The 19,122-nt window shown below is 36.9% G+C and overlaps 2 protein-coding genes across 3 annotated transcripts; both read right to left on the reverse strand.

Moving 5' to 3' along the window:
* Positions 1–274: 274 nt before the first annotated feature.
* On the reverse strand, positions 275–11,796 carry LOC141899475 (protein spinster homolog 1-like). The gene is made up of 14 exons (XM_074785822.1): positions 11,673–11,796; positions 9,245–9,543; positions 8,275–8,480; positions 7,731–7,882; positions 7,565–7,631; positions 7,274–7,410; positions 6,942–7,070; positions 6,058–6,253; positions 5,918–5,983; positions 5,075–5,173; positions 4,791–4,959; positions 4,072–4,152; positions 2,371–2,492; positions 275–702 (listed from the first exon to the last, which is right to left on the reverse strand). Exons 2-13 carry the CDS (start codon positions 9,483–9,485, stop codon positions 2,395–2,397), a joined length of 1,641 nt encoding a protein of 546 aa, XP_074641923.1. The 5' UTR covers positions 9,486–9,543; positions 11,673–11,796; the 3' UTR covers positions 275–702; positions 2,371–2,394.
* Positions 11,797–12,267: 471 nt separating this feature from the next.
* LOC141899478 (shootin-1-like) lies at positions 12,268–18,679 on the reverse strand. 2 transcript variants are annotated; one of them, XM_074785826.1, is made up of 14 exons: positions 18,504–18,679; positions 18,155–18,207; positions 17,992–18,052; positions 17,541–17,635; positions 16,894–17,044; positions 16,291–16,388; positions 15,549–15,630; positions 15,373–15,467; positions 14,888–15,034; positions 14,250–14,391; positions 13,865–13,958; positions 13,716–13,762; positions 13,451–13,527; positions 12,268–13,374 (listed from the first exon to the last, which is right to left on the reverse strand). In XM_074785826.1, the coding sequence occupies exons 1-14, from the start codon at positions 18,601–18,603 to the stop codon at positions 13,099–13,101; spliced, it is 1,518 nt and encodes a 505-aa protein (XP_074641927.1). In that variant the 5' UTR covers positions 18,604–18,679; the 3' UTR covers positions 12,268–13,098. The 2 variants fall into 2 exon arrangements, with proteins under 2 accessions (XP_074641927.1, XP_074641928.1); XM_074785827.1 differs by having other exon boundaries at positions 13,228–13,373; positions 13,454–13,527.
* Between the last annotated feature and the right edge of the window lie 443 nt (positions 18,680–19,122).

Raw genomic sequence — 19,122 nt, forward strand, 5'->3', positions numbered from 1 at the left:
GTCCATCTAGAGCTACTCTAAAGAGCAGTGCGATAGAATGTCTTCTTTTATCCGGCACTTAAATGTTTATATCGAAAACATGGTTTTACTTCCGGGTTTTGTACACTTATTCACCACTTCTGTGTTCCAGCACCAGCGTGTCGAGTTAAGTGCCCGGCACCAGTTGATTATGGACCCATTGGCAATAATTCCACATTCCAGCAAACCTATCACGAAGACCTTGAATTTTAACCAGCTTTAAGGGCTTAATGAATTAAGAACTCAAGAAATTGAATGAATTGATAAAATTTATTTTCTATAAAGTGTCCCTTACATTCTTAATTTATTCACAATTGTTTTATAAATACAAATACTATTGTACAATGTATTCTGTACCTTCAAACTGACTATGATTGAAAAATATTTACAAAAACATTCAAACGCGTTAGCGCAAAGATATTCAGAGTAGATTCAGCATTCGCTTTATACAAAAATCATTTCTGGAACACTTCAATATTTCTTTAAAAATCAGTTTCAGGTTTAGTTTCTACCAATCTCGTTACAAAATAAACCCGCGTTGATTTCTATCTTCTTCGATTGTTGTGTCGTCGCTAGGGCATCGAATAGAAGCAGCTGCGGCAGCTGAGATCACAGGAGGTAACGAGTCCTCATCATCAAACCTCAAACCTAGCAGATTGTCCGACAGCAACAAGTCAGGTCGTCCTGTAAAACAATCACACATAGAATAATTAATGCTCTGGATTCTAACAACCCAATTCCTCCCGTTGTTGGTTTAATAAAATTTGTTTATATTCAATATTTTAACTATAGTGCCAAATTTGAAGCCATGGAACTGGCTCTATTGAGCTTTGAGTTCTGTCGTAATAGGAAAATTTAACAAACCTAAATTTGAGGCTCAGTTACGACTTAAAGTCCACTTGAATAAGGATTGGCCATACAGGTAAGTAATTGTCAGATTGGTTACAGTAAGTTAGTTACATAATCGTTGGTGGTAAGCTTTTTATAATCGGATGGGCTTATACCAAATGTGCTTTGCGAAAATATCTGATCGTCAAACTAAACCCCAGACGGGCAAAAATGAGCTTATACCGGTATAACAAAGCGTTGACTACGCAACCGATATGCTTTGTTAGATAGGCCAGTTTGAATGGGATATTGGCAAGAATAATGAGGGAAGCAAGGATTCAGTGATAATCAATCCACCAGGATCGTTCGTGGCACTGGGTTACTGCTTCAATTTCCGCCTACATCTGAATTAATCTCGACTCTATTTTTCTCATAGATCAATTTTCGGCAAAATCTGTACTAAGTGATAAAGGCGATCTTATATCTATTCGATGACTTGTTTGATAATTCCGTATTTGGAAGCATGAAAATCAAGTTCGAATTTCATTGACTCGATTATCAGTAAGAATGACCCAGTGTTTTGTTGCACCATCTGTTTGTGCCAGTATCCCATTGTTCCAGATACATGTATCAGGGTTCGATCTAAGCACTTGTTCGATTCCCCGGGACAAGTATATTCTCATCAGGGCAAGTGGGTTATCATTATCACTTGTTCCCCGGGCTAGTACAATTTTCTGTCACAAAGATTTTTTCCCACTCGACACCTCAGATGATATTGCCACCAATCAAACTGCCTGTGTAGGGCAAGTAGCTTTTGGAGGGGGCAAGCGAAATTTCAGATATGCTTGCCCCCGGGCAAGTGGCTTTCATCCCTTAGATCGGACCCTGTGTATGTCTTACAGTAGAAAGAAGTTTTCACACTAAAATAACTGGGACCAAAAACAAAAGGACGATGAAATATACAATGCCCCCAGTGATTTATGAAACTTTTTACGCGAGGTTTTGTGGAGGTTTTAAAAAAAGTTATACATCAATAGAGCTGTTGTACAGGATGAGACAGGGCGTCATAGTTCGTTTGCCCGTCAATGCTGGGGACTTGCCATACATAATAACAAAAGACTGTGTTTCATAGATGTGGAAGTAAAATAGTCCTTGGAAACGGTGTCAGTTATAACCATGGTTTCTCATTGTTACTAAGGTGGTTATTACCCAGGGTCCAGTTCCACAATTTAACTCTTTAAGTTAACTCATTGAAAATGAGCTAACTTTAACTCAGAGTTAACGCTAACTTACAACTGTGGAACTGGGCCCAGATTTAGGAGTGACCACTAGGGATAACTTTGATACCGGACCCAGGGGATTTACAAAGAAATTTCAAGGGTCCGTCATGTAAAACGCGATTGCCAACCAATAGAAGTGTTGTAAATCACTAATTGTGTTCAACCACGGATATGGAGTAGCCACATATGGAATATGCGCATGACTTGCAAGACCTCAGACGCAAGCGGAATGACGAGAACTTACCAGGTTTTTAGCGATGGTTAGTGTTTAAACTACCGGTGATATATCACTGAGAGGAGGTGGATTTGTCACATAGGTCGTATCAGGAGCAGGTGCGTTTAGATAACTATACTGATCATTGGATTCTATAGCACCAGATGTAGCAGCAGCAGCAGCAATTGTAAGAGACACCACACAAAAACATCACATAAAGATAAAGAAATACACGCACAGTGTTAGAAACATAAAATACAGCGTCAAGTTCCTCAATCATGAGTCTAATTGACTCAAAAACTGTGGAACTCGATCTTGTAAACATTGCCTAAACTCAGACAACAAATTAAGCCTATTTCTCTAAATGAACAGTTGTCTGAATTAAAATTTGTAAACTCGAGTTCAAACAATGTTTACAGCATCAATGAGTTATATTTTACCCAGCAAGTTAGTTCTACAGTTAAATCTAAATGAAACGAACATAGCAGAATAAGCTTCCAAATTTGAAAGTCCTTATCAAAACAATTACGAATGCTTGTTGAATTCATTGCTAAATTATCAGAAAAATATCATCATTTTAAGATTGCGTCGTCAAAAATTGATTTTAATCAAAATCATGACATTTAAAACTGATCGTGCAAACGGAGCTACGTGAGAACAGACAGAGATTAAACTCTTAACTCTGAGAGGAATTTATTACATGCGCTGCATATCAGAAACAGAGCGGGATTAATTTTACTCATCAGAGAGTAAAGCAATGCTTAAAAAGAGCAGGATTACGTAATTTTACTCATCTGAGTGAAGCAATGCTTAGTAAAAAAGCGAATTGTTTCGTAATACCTGATTACATAGGAGTAATACCCGAGTAATGCTGTGAATCTGGGTTAAATAAAAACGGTAATAGATCAGAAATTATATTCAGTCAGGAGTCAATTGTACAGTTGTGGATTTAATGCTGCTGACTCTTTTCGGTCATTTCGCGTAAATCAAGGGTAGAGCGTCTTTTAGAATACGACTTAAAGACTCTCCTAAACTCAAATAATCACTGGAAACTCCAGAGTGTCAAATTTGAATGTCACTCTCAGATCAAAAGATCAGACTTGAGCGGAGTCTGCTGTACCATCCATCTCAGATATCGCTCTCAAGTCAAAAGATCCTACTAAAGTGGAGTCTACGGTACCATCCAACTCAGATATCTGACTTGAGCTGAGTCAACTCTTATCATCCAACTCAGATATCACTCTCAAGTCATAAGATTCGATTTGAGCAATCTGACTTGAGCTGAGTCAACTCCTATCATCCAACTCAGATATCACTCTCAAGTCATAAGATTCGATTTGAGTAGAGTCTGCTGTACCATCCATCTCGGATATCACTCTCAAGTCAAAAGATCTGACTTGAGCTGAGTCAACTGGTAGAACCGACAACTGTCAAAATGAGTCCTCATCAAATCATTTCGAGGTATAGAAAATTATCTAGAAGTTTTATGAATGATTGTTTATGACTGAAGAAGGAATTTGTGCAAGACTACGTAGGTCTACTGGTTTATATCTGTGTTAAATGAAGCACGTTGAAAACTATTTCAATCAAATCGCTACTACTACAGCTTGATTCTCACCAAATTAGAAAAAAAATTGAAATTCTAGATGTCTCAATCATTGGGTTACGGTTTAATCTGAGCTGAATGAAATTATGAAGGGAGAAACAAGAGTTATGGAATGATTTTTATACCGCTATTTTCCGTGTGATGATGACTTTCTTCAAGCGCTACTTGTTCAACTAATAAAGACTCTTTGCGCGTCTTTATTTCCACTTTCAAAAAAGAAGAAAATTCGCTTTAATTCCCATGAATATAATTTTTTTCGTCTTTTCAATGAAATGTTGTATTTGCGTAAAATTGAAACTGCAAGAATCTTAATCTCTGTCTGTTTAAAAATTACCGGGTGAGATCTAAATTCCAAACGATTATCAAACTGAAACCTCATTAGCCTACTAAAACCTGGACCCAATTGCTCGAAATGTGCTTTGACCAATATAACAATGCAGTTTCAATCATCACTTGGTCAGTTATCGACTGGTTAACTTGAACCGACTTTTTAATAACTGACATCATGGCATGAAGTTAGTCGAATGTTAGTTAAGAGTTAACCGGTAGATAGTTGATTTAGTGACGAACAAAAAGTTCATCGTCACTATGGTATTCATCTGCTGGATATCTTTAACCAACTTTTCAACAATGATATCAATAATAGAATTCTTGCATTTTTCATTTTAGTCGAGTTTGTTATAACAAGGTTTGGCGGTAACGTACAGTTCAACAATCAAGCGAATCTCGAAATCTCCGGTACCCAGTGAGGTCTATACAACTCAAACCCCGATACCCTCATACATCCCTCATCCACATTCTATAAACTAATGTTAGTGTCGAGTGTTTAAACTGTTTTTTTTACCTCGAACAATTTGTTCCGCTCTCTTTTTGTCTTTCTCTATGAATAACGCTGTAAACAGGAACGCAGCGCCCCCTAGCACCGTCACAAACGCTGTCATGTATAGCGAGTTCTGTAGACTGATGAATTCGGTGACCGTGTCAGGTTTAGGTCCACTTACGGCATCTGATACCTGCCAAAAATTCATAAAGTTTTTATGAATTTTTGCTACGACACAATCACGGCATGCACTTAACTGAGCAAACAGTCGTAGGGTAGTTTAACTGAGACATAGAGGATATACTCACAGCTCCGACCAGGTATGGGCTGCCAGCATCACCGAAAAGATGTGACATCAGTATTTGAAAAGCTTCAGCAGTTGAACGTCGTGTAGGTATAACAGTATACTGTAATATAGAGACATATAGTAGAGAGAGGGAGAATACAGAGAGGAGACTGAGGACGGTGAGAGAGGAGCAGGCGCGGATCTAGGGGGTCTTATAGGTCTTCTGGAAGACCCTCAAAATTTTAAAGTGCCATCAAACCATTATGCTCGCAAATCAATTTCATGACCCAAAATGCAGGAAATGGCTTCAAATCACAACTGGAATCTCAAAATTTTCTGGTGGGGCCTCAGACCTACTGGAAGGGCTTTGCACTGAAGAAGTGTTAGCCTCATGCGCTGCACTCGGTGTGTTATCAGTGCCCTTTCTTTAGGTATGCCCCTAGAATTCTGAGAAGACCCTCAGATTTACCCCTAGATCCACCCCTGAGGAGAGGGAAGGAGGGCAGGGAGGGGCTGGAGAGAGGGGAGTCAGTACAACACTATACTGTATTCAACAAACCCAGAGAGACGAACAGTACATAGAGCTAGAGTAGTGGAGGGGTGGGAGGGAGAGTGAATGAGCATCCTACCTCAGCAGGGATTCGAACCTGATGGCATTAATGCCATTATTAGCCAATCAGAAATCCTGTTCTATATTTTAGCCCAGGTTTTTCCATTTATAGTTTCTCCGTGAAATTTTTCTCAGTGATTATACAACGAGGAATCTGATTGGTGCCGATGCCATCCGGTTTGTATCCCTGCTGGGGAGGATGATGAATGGCAGAGAGAAGTTTAGGAGAGGTAAGGAGGGTATATGAAGTCTTACCAGTAATATATCTGCTACTATCGACCAATTTAAACATAATAAAGTTTCACCAAAGAAAATAAGCACCTGAAAATAAACTGAAATCTGATTCAAACAATTCAAAGCGTAACAGAGATCGATCGTAACAAAGATATACGTACCCAGGTAACGGGGGTATTATAACGCGATAGAGCTAGAGCTAAATATAGAAACGGCGCACAGGATAACATTCCGAACGCACAAACTAACGGATCAGCTCGCGGATTCTTCTTCTTATACCAGTTAGCGATCTGTGAACCGCTACAAACTCCTATCAGACCAGCCGCACACGTGATTATACCAAATATCCAACTGACACTGTCAACACAATAAACACTGAACTAGTGAGAAATCATGTCAAAATATCCGAATTCAATAAATCTCTCAGCAACAACATCAGGTTTGAATCTCTTCTCTACTAAGGGTAGGGGTCTGTACTAGCCGCAATAGTGCTTTCGCCCGGAGCAACTGCTCACACAGGTGCGAAATGGGCCCTACCAAAAATGTCAGACCAAATGAGGGATCCAGCGCAAGCATTTAGGGCTGTACTTAATGATTGCATTTAGTACATTCAACTGGCTCCGGAAATTGCCCACTTCGCTTTGTTTGAGTACTGTTTAGTATCGAGTGGATTGTGTGTGAGCACGACATGGACCAAATTCGGCTTGAGCCTGATCCGTGCGATTGTGGCTACTGAGTCTCATGCTGTCATCAGGTTCAAATCCATGTCAGTGTGGAATTAAATGAATGCTCCCTTTTGTTTGCAATATTGTAGGCTTACTATGCCATCAAGTTTGAATCCTAGCTGTGGGAGGATATATCTAATAAGGTAGGTGTTTGTATTCTGATAGCTTTCAACGCCATTAGGTTCAAATCCATGTTCGGAGTAGTCGGGATGTTTCAGAAGTTTTCAAATTCATGAATTCATTTAGTTTTACATTAACACTAACTCTATGTATAAGACTTGGTATATTATGTTTAACTGATGCGTGTGAACAACACTTACGAATCAATGGTTTCGTTGTAACCTTGCACATTGATGGAGAGCAACATGAATTTAGGCGCCCACCACGCCAGAGCTCCTGTTACAAACGCTACTGATGTGAATCCTAATGATGAACACACAAAACTTTTACTGAAATTAAATGATAAGCATTTAAACTACGGTAATCCAAAAATTGTCTTAAATATCATGAGACTGGTCTTAAAGTTGTCAAATTGTTTACAGACACATAACTAGCTTAAAACTGGTCCTAAGTTATTAGATTGGTTTAAGCAACAAAATACAATAGGCTCGAACTCGTCTTGAATCTGAGAGAAGTATAATTTTCAATTTACTTGAAGCACAAAGATCTCAGATCGGCAATGAAACCAGTGTGACCTAAATGTGAACCTCCCTCCGATTCACCGCGCTCCGGTTCTCGGACAACCACAACTATCAATATCACAGCTATCAGTCCTAATCCTGGGGTAACCTATAATCAAAAAGAATCCATATATACCATAGTAATAAGTCTGAACCATTCTCATGTGGTTAAGTCATCACATTACTGAAGTCATTTCTATTTTTGAGTCTCAATTGTTGAGTTTCAATTCGATGACTCGAAGTATAAGCAATAAACATCTTACCCTTAATGCCCATTGCCATTCACCCATCAGTTCAGCAACTTGAGAACCAGCTATATAACCCAAACCACTGAAAAATACACAATTCATCAACGCAAAAGAATTTGAGAAGAACATCACAAAGACAAATTGAATTGACTACTGACTAGTGACTAATAACTATACTGACCTGCCGAATGGAATAGCGATGTAAAATATGGCTAACATTTTTGATCTCATGCTTTTGGAATATAAATCAGCTATAATCGTTGGAGCGATCGTTGAATAACTGGCTTCACCAACACCTACCATTCCTCGCAGTAACATAAACGCCCAGTAATACTAGAGATTAATAAATAATCATTAAAACCGGATGAACTTGCCGAGACAATACTAGGTCATTACAGGGTCAGGGGGAGAGGCCAGCTGATTCTATATCTGAACCTACTGAGCACAACTCAGGTTGAGTATCTCTAGAGGGAAAGGCCAGAGAAGAAACTCTGTTCCCACAAAGATTCTGATGAGCCCAGATTGAGAAGACACTCTAACAGATGGTCTCATAAAATTCTGGATCCAGTTACGCAGTAGCACTTAAGTCTATCTCAGTTCTTTAACCAAACTAACAATTCATTTGAAACCAGTTTTATGAGTAAAGATATGTTTTGGACTTAAGCCGGTACTGTGTATCCAAGCCCTGATCATAAAGATAAATGACGTATTTGAAGAATACTTACATCTTCAGGAATGAAAGAACCAGCAAGTGTAACGGCACTCCAGAAAAATATTCCGACTCCCATCAACAATTTACGATTATAACGATCTCCGAGGTAACCAAATATCGGTGATAATATCATATAACTACATATAAATACTGTCTGTAGTAAACCTGCTAAAGCGTTGTCCACATCGTAGTAATAACTTTGAACCTTTGGTATTACACCTAAAATTGCAAACACAATACATGTACATTACGCTTAAAAAGTAGACTCCAGCAGCAGACTCCATGGCTTGAATCTTTATACTATAGGCCTATCAGTTCTAAAACCACCAATCGAACAACAGACCAAACCTATTCTTTTGGGACCAGTTGCTTTAAGTTAGTTAAAGATAACCGGCGGATAACTAACATAGTAATAATAAACTCTCAATTGTTACTATGGAAATGATGGTTAACTCTAACCAACTTTTGAACAACTGCAGTTTCTGAACATTAATCGCATCTGTGATACCGGGCCCTACAGGGTCCTATGAGCTGCTATAAGTCAGTTCAGAGGAAATGAACAGACTATACTTATATACTGTTTTCTGGTCCACTTTTTTATCAATAGCCTCCGATGGCCACAATGGTCGGAAGTCAATAGTGGATCCAACCGAGGATCCAGTTTCACCAAAACAATGCATTCAGAGTATATGACTTCTGATCGTAGTTCCAACAGACAGGGACTGTAGTAGACTAACTTCTGCTACAGAGTCGAATAATCGATAACAACACAACAGAATCACATATTACAAAATTCATCCTTGAAAAATAGTTGTTTATTTCTGCTGTGGGTTTATATGCCCTTCTGTATATGCATCGATTACTTCAAACATTATACACCCGATGAGACCTAAGTGACTCGGGCGAAATCAATCGTGCCGTAACCTACTATTTAAAATGATGGACTTTTGACTGATTGAAAGAGAGAATGTGGTTTTTATTACCTGCGATTGTGAACCTGTCCATATAATTCAATAAATTAATATAGAATAAAACGAGAACGGTCGATAAATCCCTGGTCGTAAATAATCTATTATCTTCATTATCCCTCTCATTATTCTCATCATTATCCGCTGAGATCTCGTCGACTTCTTGATGGTCACTGATCGGTAAAATCGATCGTCTATCGGAAACGGCAACCCTCGGGTCGTCAACGAGGGACGGCTCCGACGCTGGCTGCATCATGATTGTAACGATCCTAGTTTCTAAGCGACAGATGTCCTTGACATTGTTTTAAAGTATTCTGAAATTGTAGATAAATGTTTGAAAAATTTCGAAAGATAAAACTTCTATTTTTACTGCATCGCTTTTAGTCAAAATCAATGTGACAAAATGATTCGCATTAGTTTCAGGGAATGCACTTAAAAATAGAAAGATCTTTTTTTTTCTTCATTAACTTAAGGCTTAGACTTAAGACGGAGAGATTTATTTGACCCAGTTGAGATACATGTAAATTAGTTGTACAAGGAAGTATGTGTATAGATAATAGCATGGTCTCCTCATATCAGTGACAATAATCAGTATCACTATCTGAAGTATCAATAGTGTGTCATCACTGATAGCACCACACTAGGCTTACTAACAAACACTAGTCTAGTCTGAATACCAGTCATTGTTACGGGTTCCCTACGTCTGACGCTAACGTATCATATAGAGGTTAACTCCTGTTAATTGCAATGCAACAACTGATTTTAGTGTCAAATCAAACCTTTGTACTCAAATAAATTAATTAGTTACCATTTTGACTTAGAAAACGTGAAAAATATTTTTGATAATTTAAATCGCGAACTGGATAATTTATTGATTTGATTTGAATTGATTGCCACAATCGGGATTTCCAATACGGACTAAATTAATAAAATTTGAAAATTCAATATGTCTCTCTAAAATTACTCTAAATGCTATTTTTAGTTGATAAAACGCATAAATTTTGGTCAATTTTACCTTAAGAATTTGAAACAATAATAATATCTGCATTGGCATCAATGTCAGCCCAAGTACAAGTCCGAATCCGTAATTTACACTCCCATCATGCAACACGAAAAGCCACCATATTTGTTATGTTGCTTCACTTCAACTATTTTTGAGGCGACTAGGCAAAAATTTTGAGTTACTACAATCGTCAAAAGCTACTTAGGATTACAAATTTATGCACAAACAATAGTTAACTTCCATCTGATTACAGAACAGTCAGTTTGAGGTAAGTTCATGGTGTGGGACGAAAATTAACCTTACATGAGCACTATCGCCCTAGACGTTGTTTGAGGAACAACAGCTAATGTCTATTTCAACCTGACTTGAGAGCATTCCTGGTGGCCTAGCTCAGTCAGTTTTGGTAGTACATACCTGATAGAATTCTTATTAGGAACAGAATGCATTGGCAGCTGACCTAAAATATCGTTTTTTAATACACTTTAAACTGTATTGAAGGATATTCAGAAAATCTGCATTGAGAGGTGTTCCTGAGAGAAAAGAGACTCCATGATTTGAAAGTTTAACAATATGTCTACATGCCTACCAACTAAAGTTTGGTACGTAGGCGTGGAAACATATTGTTAAACTTTCAAATCATGGGAGTCACTTCTCTTCATTTAACCCCTTTCAGTGAAGACTTTTTGGATATCCTTCAATACAGTTTCATCATTATGGATTAAATAATGATGATTTAGGTCGACTGCCAGTCCCTTCTGGTCCTATTAAGACCTTTATCAGGTAGGTATGTACTATCATTAGATTAACAGTAACACTAATATAATATTTTAGGCCTACCACGTCTAGATAGGCCTCATGAGTTATTTTTTCAATATCAACTTGTTGTTCGGGCCTTTGTTGTTACACTAGACCCCACAACGGTTCTGCAAAAATTTTTAATTATTCATTGGCCCAGGGCCTAATTTATTTCTTTATTTTACATTAGGCCAGTGCGATTCAAGAATAGGGGACTATAGCAATATATATGTAGTGATAGTAATCAATTGAGTAATAATATTAGTAATTGATAATGATGATATATAATGATAGTAATGTATATAGTAATTAATGATGATTAGGGAACTAAACCTAACCCTAACCCTAATCCTAACCACTAGACAGTCCCCTATTCTTGAATCTTACCCAAGCGGATTCCTAACCACTAGTCCCCTATTCTTGAATCTTACCCAAGCTTTTAGGGCTGTACTTAAAAACATTTGCAAGGTGAAAGACCGAGAAGCGAGTGATTAGTGAAGACGAAGAAGCCCGAGCGAACGACGAAGAAGGCGAAGGTAGGGGGTGTTGCAACTCTTTCACTGACCGGTCTCTCGACTCGACAAATGCAAATTAATTCATGAATTTATCACTGGAATAAAGGGCGACAGGTGACGTCATACTGACACTGACTGGTGCTTCTGTTGTTCTGCTAAAATTGCATTTATCAAACCTAGAAACACCGCCTGCACCACTGCATTATTATATAAAAACAATCGTTTCCGTGTCTATTCCGGGTGGTCATAAGTTTACTGAATACAAGTGAGTAGCGAACGGAAATAATCTCAATCCCAGTCAGTAGCGAACGGAGAGGTAGCTTCGAATCCCATTTTAATATATTCTAGACACTTTAGATAAATCAACACGGATTTGAGTCCTGAACCCAGCATATTGATACTAACTAAATATTGGAATATCACAGATTGTTCTTATTCGCCATCTATTGGAATTTTGTCAAACTATATCTAGATCCAACAGCGGCACCACTAATTACACGTGCGCCATCTATTGGAAACATAGAAAATAATGACAATAAAGTTGGCCTCGGGTTCGAACCCATCAGTTATATCTGGAGCTTGGAGGTTCGGACTAGAAAATAAATAAAAAGGAGTCCCAAGTTCGAACCCAGTACGGTACTTACGTAAATAGCCGATACTCCCGTACCTTCAGAAGTATAGCAATGAAGTCATAAAAAGATCTTGTATTTTATAATATCTTTTATTTTTAAATCTTTAATTACAAAGTAGAAGATTATCTAAAATATATTTATCTATAGAAATACCATGTCGCACGGTATCTATAATGAAGGCACCATTTGACACAGGGATTAACAGATCTTCTCTGGAATGTCAAATATCAATCAATTGTGAGGAAATTGTTCAATATTCTACAATTTTGATTTTCCAGCTCAGATAGGCCTATAATAGAATGTTTAAAATATTGAAGCAGATTATGATTTATAGAGTTGATACTGATTTGAATTTACAATGATCAAAACGCTTCTTATCATCAAATTTAAGTTCAATTTAAACTTATCTTCAAATACCCGGTAACAAAAAATATTTACACAACACTGGAAGAACCTTTTTCCCTAATTGTAGCCTCGGTACTTACAAAGGTTTTAAATGCAAAAAGCTGATAATGAATAAAATATATGATCAAATGAATTCGAAGCTAGGCAGAGGCCAGTTACTGAAAAGTTGGTTAGAGAATGGATAGTTGGCTGGGTGACAATTTGAAACTGTATTGTAACAATGGTCTTTTTCCACCAGTTAAGTCTAGCCAACTTTTGAAAAACTGACCCTCAAAATCACAATTATACTCAATAGTTCACAGTTTGAGTTCAGGGGCTCAAAAATTGGTTGTTATCCAGTTGACATAGTGACAGTTAAAAGTTCATTGTAACTATCATGGTACGTATCTAGTAGTTAGTTTTAACCAACTCTTACCGACTGGTATCTCGATTGGGAAAATCAGATCAGTGGAAATCAGAAAATAATTTCATTTTTTCCTGGAGTGAGCCAAGTGTCCGAATAAGGTTTACTGTAGTTCCTCAAATCAGTGTGAATACCGAATCTCTATCCCCTGATTCTGATTCCTGATTCATGTTATCTGTGCTATGAGCGCTCTCAGTGCTTTGTATTCGCTCATTGCGTTTACGTAAAATTCGACTCAACTCGTCATCAGGTCCACAACCCCCTGACGAGGGGCTGTCTAATGAATTAGTTGTTGAATATGTTCGCTTCTTTAGATTCGCCAGTAATGATGAGAATTGATTGACAGCTTCATCTCCTGCAGGAACTCCGCCCTCTTCTGTCAATAGTGATGCCTAACGAAAACAGAAACAACAATATCATCAGTTAAATTGTTGCTACAATAACAAATTTAAATTTCAATGTGAATACCTTCCTCGCTGGTTCAGTTTTAATTCTCTTCATCATTTCAGATAAAACTTCATCAAATCCTTTAATTTCTTCTTTCACTGAAAACAAACACATAAAAAAGTAAACAAAATAATCATAATTGTGATGGATGAATTTCAAAACAGGATGGTGGCCCCAGGAATGAGAGTCCCAGGGATGAGAGGTGGCCCCAGGGATGTGAGGACTGGTCTCTCTCAGGGGGTGGCCCTGTCTGGTTTAATTGCGGCTGAACTCTTTTAAAACAAACCTGCTGGTTTGGGTTTCTTTGACTTCATCACTAGTTTTACAAGAGGCCTGTTTTAAAATAAACATATACATTTATCAGACATGTTTTCAATGGATGCAGTTTTATAGTCGTACGACTTTCTATAAAAGCAGGCATCTTAATAAACTTACTTGAATATTGAAGGTGGTGGCGGTGGCGGGGGAGGTGGTGGTGCTGGAATGTTTGATTTCTTGGCATTTTCTAATTGTTCAGATAAAAGTTTCACTGAAAGAAAATTTAAAACAGTACAGTTCAGTGAGTTTAACAGTACAATATAAACTGCACACATTAAGTCGGACTTATAGGGACAAAATTTGTCCAACTTAAGTAAGTATGAATATCGGAGTTGGTTGATACAACTCCACTAACAAGTCAGACATATTTTCCAATCTTGAGAGCAATATCTGCCCGAGTTAGAAAATATTTCAATCAACAAACATGTGGTGTTTGAGCAGAGACTGTAGAAATATTTTGTCAAACGTTCAAACATTATGAGGGCATTGATAGAAATGTTACCTTTATACTTTAAATTGTTAGTGAGTTTGTGCGAATCTTCTAACTGTTGTTCCAATAACTGTTTCTTCTCATCTGACTTCTCTAATTCACGTTCTAATTCTTTATAACCTGAAACTTTTACTTTAGCTTCAAGTTCTTTTATCTATAAGAAAATAGTATTGATTCATCAGTTTCGATCTGAAATCGTCAGAACACTATATCAAAACATTTTTTTACAATGTTTGACTTTTTATGGATAATAAAATCAAAATATGAGAAAGACTGAAGGTTTGGTTCTAGTTGACAGAATATCAATGGTCACACAAGATCAGTAGCTTAACATCATTTTGGTTCGATAGCCAATCCAACAACCTTAGACCAGCAAAGCGAATTTTAGTTCTAACTAATCTAACAACATAAGACTTGTCTAAGCTAATTTTGGCTCCATAACCAATCTAACATCTTAGACCGGTCCAAGCTAATTCTAGTCCTATAGCCAATCTAACTCCTTAAGACTTGTCTCAACCCAAAAGTTCTATTTCAAATCTAACAACTTAAGACCAGTGTAAGGTCATTTTAGTTCTATAATCAATCCAACACCTTAAGACCAGTCTTATGACTTATAACTGCACTAGGCTTAGAGTTGTATGAAGTTATACCTGTTCGGAATATTGTTCTTTCTGCATTTCAATTTTCGTAGTTAAATCTTCAATTTCTCCAAGAGCTTTCGCTAATTGATCATGAGCCAAAGCGGAACCAATAAGAGCTTGACTCTGACGAGCCATAGTCTCACGCTGACGATGCATCTACCAAATGAAACATGGTTTAATAGCATGAATTTTGACATAAGTCTTACACTCACAGTTCAACAGACTGTGATGGGTAAAATCAAATTGGATTAAACTGTCAAATCTGCATGAAATTCAATATTCAAGATTCAATAAAATCCTGCTGATCTGATTTTCTAATCTGAATATCATTTGCATGTCATGGACACGGTTCCACTGGTCCTTGGTTCAAATTTGACTCTACAGTTAGATTGAGTTCATTTTCAACGTTCTAACTCAATTTTTACTTCCAACTGTGGACCATGTCCATGATGTGTTATGTCTATGATTGTTTGTGTATACTGTACTGTAGTCACCTTCGATGCGTAGTTCATCGCTGCTTTACGACATTGATTTTCCATCTCGAGTTTTTTCTGTAGTTCTTGAATTTCCCCGACAGCCAAAACTGACACTGAATACAAATGAAAACTACCGTCAGTTATTTCTTCCTTCCGTTAAATGAGATTGAGTGAAATAAAATGTTGAAAATCACCTCTTTGAAAATCATCTTTCATTTTCTCGAATTCTGATAAACTATTTGAACTTTTTCTCAGTTGAATGTCCCTCATTTGTAACTGTAAAATATTTAAACATTTGAATTTAAATCATTCCTTTAACCCTTTCAGTGCATCTACACCGCAGTGCGGTGTATGAATCGGTGACGGATTTTGCTAGTACACCGCACTGTGGTGTATTGATGTAATTAGTAATTAGTTTTTATCTATCAAAAGATGGCAGCATCTGTCAAACATAGTGAAATATTAGTAACTAATGATACACCACGCCGATATTCCCGTTATTCAACACACTAGGGTGGAATTTTTCAAAATTTTCAAATTATCTCCAGCACTATAGGGTATTGATTAGTCAGCACTGAAAAGGTTATTGAACTGTTTCATTCAATGTTCATAAAGGATGGTACATATCAATAAGGATATGGCCACTTCTCTAGGGGTAGCTCTTGGGGGTCATTCAGTGGTCCCAGCCCCTGCCTTCCAATCATTTGTCTCCTTTTTGTAAAGATGGAGATCGTTGAAACCTTTAGATTTGAATCTCCCGTGGGAAATTGCATCTTTTTGGATGTATTTCTTCATAAATTTCCATCAGCTGTTCAATCAATCTTTTCTTTCAGTGACACCGTCCAATTTCCGTAGAATTGCCCCTGTGAAAATGGATCTCTAATAACACCGAGAGACCCGCTTGTGAAATACTTAATAACTCTTTTATTCTTTTACCTTTTCCTGAATCGCATCGTGTTTTTCGATAGCTTCATCTCTATCATCTTTCGCTATTTTCAATTCTTTCTTTAAACGTATGATGTCTTTCTCTAGATCTGAAAAGAACAAACACCACATAGGTATCAGAATCCAGTCACAAGCATCAGGATCCAATCACAAGCAGCAGGATCCAGACATACAAGCATCAGGATCCAGACATAAAATTGATGTCACAGACCTTCAGTTGTACTGAAACCAGTTGCAGGTTTGATTAAATGACCAAAGAAGATTCCCATTGCCCTAATTTTCTAATCTGTCTAATCATCGTCAGTTTAATAAACCCCGTTTGAACTATTATAAACAAACTCTTAAGCACTTGATTCTAGTGGTTGAATTCAAAACTCTTGAGCAACTGATGCTATGTTTAAAATTGTCACTTTGGCAGTGATTTACTCGTTTATAACTTAGTATATAAACCAACTTTTGAGCACCTAACCCCTACCAGCTATCATGAATCCAAGTGAAATTCGAATTGACAACTATGGAACTGAATCCAGTAATTGTCAGTTTGATGAATGACCTAAGTTGATGATAAAGTGGTATTGTGGATAGTAATTCTACCTGTGATGATTTTCTGAAAATGTTCAGTCTCATCTGGGGCATCAGACGGCTCACAAAAATCCTCAAAGTTAATTTCAACTGCCTCAAATTCGCTGATCTTCTGAACTAACAGCTGACTTTGACGTTTTAAATCAACATTCTGTTTGTGAATCTATCGATAAAAACAATAAAACACTTACAACCATTTCCAATTCATTCCAATTTAGGGTTTTTTTTCATTACTTAGGAGTATAGATTTTTTAAATATTTTTTTTCTTTATAGGGGTAAAAATAAAAATAAAGCTTTTTATTATTTGAGTATTTTCCACATAAAACCTTGGGAGGACTGCAGAAAAAAATTTCAAAGGAATGAATATTGTGATGAATTTTATTCATATGATGGGAGAAATGAAAAAAGTAACTTTTTTGCTGATCATAAGATTGAAAATTGAGATGAACGGAACTTTTACAAGATACTAGATTGAAAATAAAATGGACTCATCAAACATTTGAAAAATTGTGATGAAAACAGAATAAAAAATTTTGCTTTTAATATGATGATTTTTTTTCGCAAAATTCTGGGAGGCAGACCCATACTCCAAGTAATTGAAGAAGGCCTCAGGAGTAAATAGAATTTGATGAGAAAATCCAGCATATTTATCACAAACCTGTTTAGCGTATTTTTCTGCCTCTAGTCTCAGTCCTGATTCGACGCTACATTTTGTTTGTAACTCAATAATTCCTTGCGTCACGGGTTCAAGAGCTACAGAAAATAGGACCAGAAATTCATTATTACAATTAACTGACCTCAAAACATACCGGTACCTACATTTGACTTATTCATTTCTATACAATCTTATATGATTATGCTTTTAATTTTTCATATTGAATTCTTGATGAATAATTTCATTGTCAACATATTTGTATTCGTGGTTTAATCTCTTTTATATATGCTCCACGTCTGAATGTAATACTCTACGATCAGTTCGACAGTTTGATGAATTAGTGTGAATATCTTAATATATGTATAGTTTATTTAGGTCAAAATAATACAGGTTTTTATTTCATTCCAGTTAAGAGACTCCGATATACGCAATATCACTCTCTGTATCCACTTACTGGTCTGTATTTGTGATATATCATTTTCACGTTGTTCCAGTCGATTTGACAATTTCTTAAACTGAAATTGAAATTCCCAACGAAAAAAAATTACAACTGATATTACAATCATCTCAGAGAGAAATTGACAGGGATCCAATGAGATTATACTGATGATACAAACCTGGACTTGATTCTCATTATATTTCGCTAACAAATCATCGTAATCTTTCAAAGCTGCAAATTAAACGTATCGTATATGAATGTATATACCATATACATGGCAGAACATACAAATCTGTATCAATGTATACCGGGTGGGTACATTACAATACAATATAACAACCATAGGCCTAATAGTATTCAATTATCTTCCATATATACATGCTCTATACTCCAGAAGTTTACTCTGACTCACAGAATTACTATAGATTAAATACATCTAGCTAGCAATCAAGTAGAGACATACTTTAGAATTGACAAGTAGCAGCTCTAATGTAAATTGACATTGCTGTGTATTTATATATACGTACCTTTATGTGAAAGTTCTTTCAACTTCTGTAAATTTCTCTTGTCTTTACAACTCTCTGATTTCCAGTATTCAACTGTCTGTTCTTCTTCCACTGAATCCATGATTGTTTTGTAATAACTTTTACTAATAAACTTTCATCAGCAACTTTCTGTAAACTGTGGGAAAGTTTGTTTTGTGAACCAGGAAGTAATTAAGAGGAGAAAGTCCACGAGGTGCTGTCATCTGGAGTAGGAAATCAGTACTAGAATGAAATCAGTAATACATGTACATGTACCACTACCATGTACTGTTCACTGCACATTTTGTGGCACTGGATTCAGAATTGTGAACCTGGGCCCATGTGGAATTGTGTCCGTGGATCTGTGTCCAACTGTGAAATTGGATCTATGTGCAATTCCAGTACAGTGCAATTAGATCCAGAAAGCTGAGGAACTGTGTCCTGAAGTGTGGAACTGTGTCCAGATCTGTGGAATGCCTGATAAAACAATTTCTTAATGAATACTGTGGTAATCAGAGAACGATTGCTGGTAATTGTTAGTGAAGAGTCACCACACATACTCGGTCAGTCATGCTACACAGACCGAACTAACTTCAGCGATCTGAGGTTAGCACACATGGCT

Source organism: Tubulanus polymorphus, chromosome 2 (assembly GCF_964204645.1).
Source record: "Tubulanus polymorphus chromosome 2, tnTubPoly1.2, whole genome shotgun sequence".
Taxonomy (NCBI): Eukaryota; Metazoa; Nemertea; class Palaeonemertea; order Tubulaniformes; family Tubulanidae; genus Tubulanus; species Tubulanus polymorphus.